The following is an 11,729-nucleotide window of genomic DNA, read 5'->3' as shown; positions in this document are numbered from 1 at the left end:
CTGTTGAACAGTGAAATGTTTTCAAGGAACAAAACAAGTCCAGTTGCTCAACTCAGCCTACTTGATCACTTTCATAATGAAAAAAAAAAGAGATCAAAGGAAAATGTCAACAGAAACAGGGGACTGTTGGACCTTGGTAATAACTGGCACTATCTGACTACTGTTTTACTCCTGTCTGTCCATCCGTCCCAAAAGGGTATAAGCGTTTTGAGATCAACTCCTCTCACACTTTTAGATGGAATTTCATGTAACTTTGTACAAATCTTTGTTATAGGTTGATTATATGCATATTGTAATATTGTACAATATTGACACATTTTGGCAAAGTTATGGCCCTTGATTAACAAACCTAGACCCTGTCAGTTTCATGAGTTGGTGTCTGCATTCTGAAATCAACTCCTCACATATTTAGGATGAATTTCGTAAAAACTAGTACAAGTCCTTGAAACGTTATCAGAAAGTAGCCATCCCTTGCACCAAAGCAGTATTTGCCATCGGGGGATATTGTGTGATGAAGTCAATTCTTTCGGGTTCTCCCCTTGTCCACGTTGGCTGACCACAGCAGATCTAGTATGGATGGGCATGTTGATTTGGCACAGGTTTTACACCATATGCAACTCCAGAGTAATGGATAATGGGCACAAGTGGCCTTGAACTGGGAACCATTTACTCTGGAAACAAGCATGTTAACCGCTTGGCCACCACACTGTCGATATTCATGCAAAAAGCATTATGTTTTAGAAACTGAATTTCTTCTCTTGTCATTATTCTGTTTTGCAGATAGTTGTTGGTGATCATCTGTGCGGTCATCAGTGCACCAAAATGGATTGAATGTCACGTATGAACAAGAAGGAATTTTTCGTTTACCTCTCCTGGTAACTCCTGGACACCCAAGGTGAATGTCAACCAACTCATGATGAACCTGAAAGATTTGATTGTGGGGACGCCCGGTGTCTCCTGAACATGTTCACCCCTGTGGGGTAAATTCTACCACTTCATGTGCCTGCATTGCCTGTGCCTGTACATTAGTTTAAATCCATTTTGTTGTACATGTTTTCGATATTGATTTCAACATTTACATCAGTGATGCTTTTGTAAATTTCAATATTTTTTTCTCAATCACTGACAGTGCCGGCCAATTGTTTGTCACATTCCTGAACAAAAACATTTAATTGTGTTGTAATTTATAGTAGATTAAACTTTATACAAATGTGAATTGTCTGAAAATGTTCACATATACAGCATTATGATGAAAGTCTTACAACAGTTTGCGTTTTCAGTAGTTTTTAATTTAATGTGAACCTTGAATGAATGAATGAAAACTGTTTATTTCGAACATTTGATACAACAACAATTACAAGATAGATCAGTAAAGACAACAACAAAAAGTTACTACTGTGTACCCAACATGTCCGAAAAGGGGTAGGGTGAAGCATCAGCTTATTTATCCCTACCCTTCCATAATAAATGAAAAAAAAAATGAAATTGTATTTTACAAATAAAACAGATAATTGAATATGTTGATGTTGCTTCACTATTCAATCCACACGAGAGTGTATCATAAAGCTATACTGTTTTATCTATAAAATATCACCAAACTGGTCCATTTACATAACCACAATAATCCAATAACAGAGTAATCAGATTTCATTCCAGTAGTCAGATTTTTTTCAAAGTGAAGAAAGGACCAACTGAGCCAGAACATGCAGCTCAGTCTCTCTCTCACTCTCTCTCAGTGAGGAGAGGTGCAGCATAGTTGTTTGATGGCCTGGCGCACAAACAGTGAGGAAATATGACATCATGCTTTTAGACCACAACAAACTGTCAGTATTCACAGCGCTTCAGTTTTTCTGCATTTTGTTATGTTATAGCCTTATTCCAAAGTGGCTGAAATTAAATTTTTTCCCTCAAAATTCTGCACACAATACCCCATAATGACAATGTGAAAAAAGGTTTTTTTTTTTTTTTTTTTTTTTGTTTTTTTAGATTTTTGCAAATTTAGATATATAATAGTCACATTGAATTGCCCAAAAGAATCACGACTGGTGTGTAGTCAGTTTTCATTTTCATATCTTCTTCTTGGTCACTGCATTACTCCACTTCAGTGCAGGGCATAGAGTCTGGCTCGGTGTTGAGTTCTGGGTTCAGCGTCTTTTTATGTATGAACTAGTGTATTAGACCCACTGACATGGATCACCTGTGCACCTTGATACTATAACATTCCACCAATGTCCATTTTGATTTTTGACAATTCATTACCTGCTAGGAATGTCATCTTTGATTCTAGTGACCTTGACCTCAATGACATTGACCTTGTCCAAAATAACTGACCTTTGGCTGATTTTGTCTGGGCAATTGTAGAATCCACCTACCTATCTCTGCCAAGTATGGTTCTAAAACTGTTGAAAATCAATTTGCTTCATTTTTTTTATTTAATTGTGTTTAAAAAATCACAAATAAAAATAAAATAATGTAATAAAACAAAAGATAAAGAAAACAAAATAAGAAAATGAAAGCCAGAAATACTAATCCTTCACCCCAGCTACTCAGATTCACCCTTTAAGGGTCATTCCATTATCTCCCATCATGCACTTCTCAAAATTGGTAGAAAGAATTTGAAAGGAGGAACCCAACAAAGAAGGACTTAATGACAGACCAAAACTTTGACCTTTGCCCTCGTGTTTGACCACTGGAAAATCTGTCCTAATCAATCAATCAATCAATCAATTTTTTTTTATATAGCGCCAAATCACAACAAACAGTTGCCCCAAGGCGCTTTATATTGTAAGGCAAGGCCATACAATAATTATGTAAAACCCCAACGGTCAAAACGACCCCCTGTGAGCAAGCACTTGGCTACAGTGGGAAGGAAAAACTCCCTTTTAACAGGAAGAAACCTCCAGCAGAACCAGGCTCAGGGAGGGGCAGTCTTCTGCTGGGACTGGTTGGGGCACTAATCTGGGCACTTCCACCACACACCAAGATAGGTGAAAAACGGCCAAAGAATTTGGCAGGAGTAGAGGACCAAACAGACAAACAAAGCATCCATTCATTTTCTGAACCTGCTTATTCCCATTCAGGGTCACCTGCGGGAGTGGGAGCTGAAGCTTATCCCAGGGGTCACTGGGTGGTAGGCCTTTGGATGTGGGAGGAAGACGGAACACCTGGAGGGAACCCATGCGAACTCCATACAGAAAGGACCAGGTCAGAAGCAACCCTGGGACCTTCTTGCTGTGAGGCAACAGCACTAACCACAAAGCCACACTGCTCACCAACAAACCAACGATGTTCACATCCATCCATCCACAGTCTCTCCCCGCTTACTCCAATTAAGGGTTACGGGGAGCTGGAGCCTATCCCAACAGTCGTTGCTGGGATAGGTGATTCTGTGGTGTTGTGGATGCGGCGAAGTACGGGATCAGTGCATGCTCCCAGACAACTTTATAATACTTATCACTATATTGTGAGATGTGCCGTTATAAGCTAAATGTTGTTATTGTTGTTCATTCGGCTGCTCCCGGTTTTTGTTCGGGGTCACCACAGCGGATACAGCCAGATCCGCATTGGTAATTGGCACAACTTTTACGCTGGATGCCCTTCGTGATGCAACTCCAGTTTCACCTGGAGAAACACACACAGCCGCTGGTGTTCCAAAGAGGTCTCCCATCCAAGTGCTAACCAGATCCTGCTCTGCTTAGCGTCTGAGACCTGATGGGATCAGGCTGACACAGAGCAGACTGGATACTCTTTAATTCGGTACTTTAACGTTTCCCATAATTCCCCTGCGCTTCCCAGAATGCACCACAGCGCCAGCAGAGTTCCGGTGTCGCCGACTGAATGCACCCCCCCAAAAAATCGTCCCTGTCTGCCTTCACTGCGCATGTGTCATTAGCCGCGATTCATGGATTAACACCTCGTTTCTGCTTCAAACTGCACTCCGGTCATCATTTATCTCAGTGACAGATATCTGAAGCTTTGGTACAACAATCACTTTCACATAAATTCTGCATTATTTCATTATAAAAGATGGATGAAGCGATCAGAATGCTGCAGCTACATAAGCTGCTAGCTGATGTGTTCACTGCACGTCGATCATTTCAAAGCATCACGGAGTTTTGCAGAGTTTCCGCTTAAAATGGCCTCATTTCTGCTTAAAACTGACTTTAGAATGATTTAAAAGGTTTTACCTTTATCATCTGATGGTTAATATCCCATCAATTCATTTGATCGCTTTGGGTGAGAAACTCCGTCTCAGACGTGCTGCTGTGGTCCGAAATGACGCATGTGCAGTGAAGGCAGGCGGACCGATTTTTGTTGTGCATACTTAACGAGGGGTTTTTACATTGTGCCCTAAACCGGTACCTCTTGCATGAGTCACGGCCCACGAGACGGCGTGAGATTCACAACTGCAAAACAGCGAATATATTTATCAAAAATGTAAAAAAAAAAAAACCAAAACAATCATATCTTGTATTTGCCTGTAATCATATTTTAATGCACTTATTTTTATCCTGCTTGCTAATAATTTGGCGTCTCTGAATGAGACAGAGAGCAGAAACTGATTTGTTTTGGTGTGACAATGTTCCGTGCGTAGATTTCTGAGAAGCGTCAGTCTTGTGTTACAGCAGGATGTGAAGTCAGGAAGAGGTGATGTTGACGGTCTGGAAACGTCACGCGTCATCTGAGAGTTCCTGTGTTATCAAACGGAAATGGTATCCACCTCTCCCACATGGATCCTAATGGTCTCAGGAAAAAAAAACAAATAAACATCCCAAAAATAGATTATTCACAAAATGTACTGACATATACACCTGCTTAATGTCAAAATAGATGTCAGAATAAAGCTTTTAACTCCTTAACGCCTGAATTTATATAGCTGTATATAAAAAAATGTTTTGTGTGTGTTTTTGCCTTTAAGTAGATGGTAAATAATGTTGAGATTATTAATTTCACTTTTGCAAAAAAAAATAAAAAAAAATAGTAATTTTGGTATTTTGGTAATGACTTTATGTTATAATGTTATAATAATAATAATAATGGTATGTTTTTGTGACAACAGGCATACTGGTCAATTTGGTATGTTGTATATTTGAGTCAAATATTGTAGCATATATGCGACAATAGGCGTTAAGGGGTTAAAAAGTGATTTCCCTCCCTGGCTTGACCACATCTGCTCAATGTTCCATCTGGTTTCTGTCTCAAGGAAAAGACAAAACAGGGGATGGCTGGAAAAACAAGAACCCTTCAGCAGGATGACTATAAAAAGTCTGAGGCGTAGTTCAGAATTGTTTCCTTATGCACTCATCTACATCTCAGGGGGAAAACAGGAAGGAGGATTCTCAAGACTTTGTTTAAACGGAAGCTTTTACAAGCCCAGCAAAGCATCGTCTGGTGGATCCACTCCATGACTTCAGCCGTCAGACCTGTGAGGTTCATCGCCTTCCTCTCGAGCGCTTCTGTTTGACAGACGGCTGCTGTGTGTGTCCAGACTGCAACAACCAGGAACATAGCGGGCACGTGAGTGCATCGCTGGAGGACGCTCGCAGTCAGATCGAGGTGAGCAACACGAGTCACAACACGAATACGCAAAATTCTTTTGTCTACCTTTTCAAAAATGCTGTCAGCGAATAAGCAAATCTACCTTTAATGGATTAGCCTTTCAGCTAACTTTGAAAACCATTTGCGGACCAATTAGCATCTGCTATCGTTAAATCAGCTAACATGTTTTTGTTCAAAATTTAATGGTCAAAAATGTTAGTAAACTATAAAAAAAACACATTTGTTGCTGTTGGAGTTTTTACACTAATCCAATCCAGTAATACAATCGAAATCAAAACATCGCTCAAAGGCATTAAGGCAGCAAGCAACACCTTTCGGAGATGGACAAGCAGGTTGTCAAGTACCTAAACCCAACCACCACCCAGTCCACAAAAATATGCATTATCAAACACCCAAATCAAAGTTAGCATGTTAGCCTTAGCTTATTTAGCTGGTAACTACCTGATGGGGACATGTTCAGGCTTCATTCCCAGGTCACGACAGTCTTGCCCACATGCCACCTCTTTGCCCATGGATTGGTTCAGAGATAGAGGGAGGAACTGCCAAGATGGCGACATTTAGAGCTGCCACGTTTGAGCTTTAGAAAACCTCTGGGTGATGTTACAAGGGATTTGTCTTGTACATGTACAGTGTAGTATGCTTAAGTCTCACATAGAAGAATCCTATGAGGGATGTACCATATGCACTTTAAAAATGTCTAATTATTCTACACTAATCACCATAAAAATTCTATCTTTGAAACTAGAAATAATTTAGAAGATAAGGAAACACAATCAGTTTCAAACACAAATGAACAGCTCTTAACATTTGATCGTATGATTTCTTGTGCCTAGGCTACTCTCCATGCCACAAACCGAGGGAAGACAAAAATCCAGAAGAAGCTGGAGAGGAGAAAACAAGGAGATGGGACCTTTAAAATCTATGAGGATGGGAGGAAAAGCGTGCGCTCCCTGTCTGGCCTTCAGCTGGGAAATGATGTCATGTTTGTCAAACAGGGGACTTACGTGAACCCAAAGGATCGTGACTGCCGTAACATTCGCCACATGTTTTCTGGAGACAATGATGATGCCATTTCACGTGCCATGAGTGAACCGGACCTCCACGGTCCTGATGTGGACTATTCTGAGATCAGCACGGACTCAGGACATGATTCCTTGTTCAACTGTCCAGGTCTTGGCACTATGGTTTTCAGGAGGAACTATGTCAGTGGGGGGATGTTTGACCTTGCTGGACGAGATGAAGCCAGTGTGGACCGGACCAGCAATACTGTGCGTTTGAGCAGTAGGCTGCAGCAGTACCCAAATATAGATGAAGATAGCATCGGCAGTGCACGCAGCCTGCAGGAGAGTAACATCCAGGAGCTACCGTGGGAAGAGATAGAATTAGGGCTTGATGATGATGATGAGCCAGAGACGAGCCCTCTGGAAGTTTTCTTGGCCACGCAGAGCATAAGCGACTTTTTAACCATCTTCAGGAGGGAGAAAATTGATTTGGAAGCACTATTGCTGTGCTCTGACCATGACCTGAAGAGCATCCACATCCCCTTAGGACCAAGGAAAAAGATCTTAGATGCCTGTAAGAGACACTTGGAGACCATAGAAGACCCCGACTGTATTGAAGACACAGAACTGTAAGTGTTGACTTAATTCAATTATACGTTGCAGTGTGTACGTGTACATTACTGAGATCTCGACATAACTGTTGCTCTTTTATATCTCCAAATGAAGGATTGTAGAAACAAGAGGTCAGAGTGTTGACTTGGAGCTTTAGTTGCCTCCACAGGGGAAGTTGTGAGTTAATTCACTGTCTGTTAGTTATTTAGTTTATGACTCAGTTAGTTAGGCAGCAGATTATCTCAAAAGGACATGAACAAATTTTATTGAATTTGGATAGTAATTTTGGCATAATCTGGCTTAATAGCTGGTTCTTGCACTGATCATTGATTTTAATTCTTATTTCTTTGATTGTGATCTTGACTTTGATCCTATGTGTGATGATCCTGATTGCAGGATCACGGCAGTCAGCCATCAGCATCCATGTCTAATGATAAGGATAAAAGTCAAGGATTTGTAACTTTGTTCTGATTCCTCTGATCAAAGGGTCTAATAAGACAGACAAAAAACACAGTAACATAACCAATTTGGTAAGGTTCAAAGACATGTAATCATGATCAAAGGTCAAGATCAAAGATTCATTAATCAAAGATGAATGATCAGGAACAAAGATAAGGATCACAGATGAGAAATCAGGATCAAAGAATGCTTGACATGTGATCAAAGGAATAACTCTTTGAATGTCTTTGGAACTTTTGAGTCATCCAGTTCATGGTATTCAAGTAGGATGAGTCAGCTCAGCTGGAACTGCTTTATTCCTTCAAAAGGTTTTGCTCTTCTTACAAAAAAGCCTGAACCAAGTGATCTCTGGTGACCAATGGCTCAACACCTTTCTTTGTATCACTGTGACATCAGTGACCCAACAGAGGATGAATATTTCAGCTTCTGACTACTGTAACTTAGAAATGGTGAAGCTTTTCTGTTGAACAGTGAAATGTTTTCAAGGAACAAAACAAGTCCAGTTGCTCAACTCAGCCTACTTGATCACTTTCATAATGAAAAAAAAAAGAGATCAAAGGAAAATGTCAACAGAAACAGGGGACTGTTGGACCTTGGTAATAACTGGCACTATCTGACTACTGTTTTACTCCTGTCTGTCCATCCGTCCCAAAAGGGTATAAGCGTTTTGAGATCAACTCCTCTCACACTTTTAGATGGAATTTCATGTAACTTTGTACAAATCTTTGTTATAGGTTGATTATATGCATATTGTAATATTGTACAATATTGACACATTTTGGCAAAATTATGGCCCTTGATTAACAAACCTAGACCCTGTCAGTTTCATGAGTTGGTGTCTGCATTCTGTTATCAACTCCTCACATATTTAGGATGAATTTCGTAAAAACTAGTACAAGTCCTTGAAACGTTATCAGAAAGTAGCCATCCCTTGCACCAAAGCAGTATTTGCCATCGGGGGATATTGTGTGATGAAGTCAATTCTTTCGGGTTCTCCCCTTGTCCACGTTGGCTGACCACAGCAGATCTAGTATGGATGGGCATGTTGATTTGGCACAGGTTTTACACCATATGCAACTCCAGAGTAATGGATAATGGGCACAAGTGGCCTTGAACTGGGAACCATTTACTCTGGAAACAAGCATGTTAACCGCTTGGCCACCACACTGTCGATATTCATGCAAAAAGCATTATGTTTTAGAAACTGAATTTCTTCTCTTGTCATTATTCTGTTTTGCAGATAGTTGTTGGTGATCATCTGTGCGGTCATCAGTGCACCAAAATGGATTGAATGTCACGTATGAACAAGAAGGAATTTTTCGTTTACCTCTCCTGGTAACTCCTGGACACCCAAGGTGAATGTCAACCAACTCATGATGAACCTGAAAGATTTGATTGTGGGGACGCCCGGTGTCTCCTGAACATGTTCACCCCTGTGGGGTAAATTCTACCACTTCATGTGCCTGCATTGCCTGTGCCTGTACATTAGTTTAAATCCATTTTGTTGTACATGTTTTCGATATTTGGTAATAATATTTGGTTTGTACCAGCAGGACCGACGTTGCTCCGTGGATGTACACACAGAGAGCCAAGATGAACCCGAAGTCCAGGCACATCCATCAGGAATCCAGGGACGTACAGGCCGAACCTCGTTATGCAGATGGGTGGTGGGATGTGTAAACAGGGCAGCACAGCCAGCCATATCCTGCAGGAGGAGGACCGGGCGCAGCCATCTACACCTCCGATGTATACGGGCCGCCGCCCATACTTTACGCCTGACCCGAACCTGGACGCCTGCTCTGCAGCCTCTTCTTCTCCTCCTTTTAGGATTACCTGGACATCGCAACAACATCAGGTATTCCTGGGAGGAAGGAGGGCAGACGAACGGGGGAGGAAAAGTTTGTTTGTAGCGATCCCAGTCATTAAAGAGGCATTCCACTGACTCTTTAATTTTGAAAAGAGAGCTGCGGTCGTAAGTCCTTAGAGCACAGACACAACCGCTGCCTGTCAAAGCTAATATAACAGCACACACGATCAGAACCAAAACAAAAATTTGACGCGGCAACAGACGAGCAGCAGCCAAAACAAATGCTTAGACTAAAACTTCAAATCCTAAACGTCTTGTAACAATAGCTAAAACACAATGTGACAATACCTTAAACACATTTTCTGCTTTGCACTTTGCTTGCAATTCTTCAACACAGTTGTTGCAGAGCATTACACAGAGTCTCCTACATTAGACAGTGAACTCAAAGATAAAATACCTTGTTATCGTTGGGAAAACACTTTTAATAAAAATGCAAAACACATCTGGCAACTGGAAACACTTATGCACACATCTGAAAACACTTACACAGAAAACTCACCACCAATCAGTCTGACCTTTGGCACTACAAATAGAGCTCAGGTAAGACATTTTGCCAAATCTGCAATCATGTACACAATATGACCCAGAAAAGAGAAAGAGGACAAGGAAGACAAAGAGAGATAAGTGGACATGGACAAAGAAGAGCAAGAAGGAGAAATGTTTCTGATGAAATTCAAGCAACTTTGGTGGACCATGTGATCAACCACAGCCTCACACTGAGGGAAGCTGCACTCTAAAAAAGGTGCTGTCTCAATGAGAAAAATTGATGTAACAATTTACATATATTTTTTTCTTTTATTTCAATTTAGTTATTTCATAATGCCACAAGACTTCTCAAGTTATGTAAGTTGAAATAACTTTATGTAGTAAAGTTACCTTACACCATTTCTCAATTGCTAAAACATTATAAACCCGATTGTCTGAACCAAATGCTCAGATGCTTGAACCCACTGATTGAATCAGTCACTCTTTTGACAAAACCAAAAGAACTTTTCACCTGTTTAGACACAACTTGCCAACACATTTTCATTGTAATGTACAGTACCTGTGTTGCATAATGGTGAGCACAAGTGGCAAAAGTCAAACACAGTTAAAGCACTCGTGTCACCGGTTGAACACAACTCACACTCACACTTGTGGCCAATGATGTGAGGGAACATATATAAGCCAGTTCAGAGAGCACTGGTTTGTGAGGCACCACAATGGATAGAAATCTCAAAGGAGGCGTTCATGTGAGAGGTGGTCGAAGTGGTCAGCAAAGACAAAGAACAGTCATATCTGATGAAATCCAACCAAACATCAGTAGATTCACTGTGTCCACCAGAATCCGAAGATTTAGAGAAGAGAACAGGTAATTACCTTTCTGACATTATACTATGTAAATGTTGACATGAATTACTGTATGACTATACTATATACTGTACCACAGAATACTGTAAGTAAATACATGTTTCAGTACACACTGTGCCAGTGTACTGTAGTATTGTAATGGAGGGTTCGTATAACTGTTTTTATGGCCTAGTATTCCATGTATATTTTTGTACTTTATTTTTACGTAGGCTTACTGCATACAAGTGCTAAATGCACATGATTTCTGTGTTTTTGTACTGTACAACTGCTACGTGTGAATACACAGGATTTCTGTTATTTGTACTTTTTTTTTACTATATAGGTTTTTTGTTTTGCAACATGCATTTTAGCCTACAGTGAACAATAAACATTTATTTCTACAGCTTCATGTCCTGAGCATTGTATTTTCTATTTTTCTATGTAATGTTTAGAGACTGGTCAGTAGTGTTTTTCATTTTGATTGGCTTGGGCACGATTTGACAACATAGTTCAGTTTTGAGCACATATTGAACTGTTTTGAGGTGAAAGTTTGGTTTTGCAAGAAGAGGCAGGGATTTTGTGAATGTACAAAAGGAAAATAAGTTTTTAAACACCCTCGATTTTGCAAGTTCTCCCACTTAGAAATCATGGAGGGGTCTGAAATTTTCATCTTAGGTGTATGTCCACTGTGAGAGACATAATCTAAAAAAAAAAAATCCGGAAATCACAATGTATGATTTTTTTTATAATTTATTTGTATGTTACTGCTGCAAATAAGTATTTGAACACCTGTGAAAATCAATGTTAATATTTGGTACAATAGCCTTTGTTTGCAATTACAGAGGTCAAACGTTTCCTGTAGTTTTTCACCAGGTTTGCACACACTGCAGCAGGGATTTTGG

General features: G+C 40.2%; 2 protein-coding genes across 2 annotated transcripts in view; both read left to right on the top strand.

Annotated features, from left to right (window-relative positions):
• ush1ga (Usher syndrome 1Ga (autosomal recessive)) overlaps positions 1–1,409 on the top strand; it is a 30,767-nt gene extending 29,358 nt beyond the window's left edge. The window contains exon 4 of the mRNA XM_034191309.1: positions 781–1,409. Coding sequence (XP_034047200.1) covers positions 781–784 — 4 coding nt within the window. The 3' untranslated portion in view covers positions 785–1,409. The remainder of the gene's footprint in view (positions 1–780) is intronic.
• Positions 1,410–5,359: 3,950 nt separating this feature from the next.
• Positions 5,360–9,149, top strand: LOC117528684 (Usher syndrome type-1G protein-like). Its single transcript, XM_034191314.1, has 3 exons — positions 5,360–5,556; positions 6,393–7,189; positions 8,872–9,149. Exons 2-3 carry the CDS (start codon positions 6,540–6,542, stop codon positions 8,873–8,875), a joined length of 654 nt encoding a protein of 217 aa, XP_034047205.1. The 5' UTR covers positions 5,360–5,556; positions 6,393–6,539; the 3' UTR covers positions 8,876–9,149.
• The last annotated feature ends 2,580 nt before the right edge of the window (positions 9,150–11,729 follow it).

This window comes from Thalassophryne amazonica, chromosome 16, assembly GCF_902500255.1.
Source record: "Thalassophryne amazonica chromosome 16, fThaAma1.1, whole genome shotgun sequence".
Taxonomy (NCBI): domain Eukaryota; kingdom Metazoa; phylum Chordata; class Actinopteri; order Batrachoidiformes; family Batrachoididae; genus Thalassophryne; species Thalassophryne amazonica.
The sequence above is the reverse complement of the archived record's forward strand: the minus strand, read 5'-3'. Positions and strand labels throughout refer to the sequence as shown.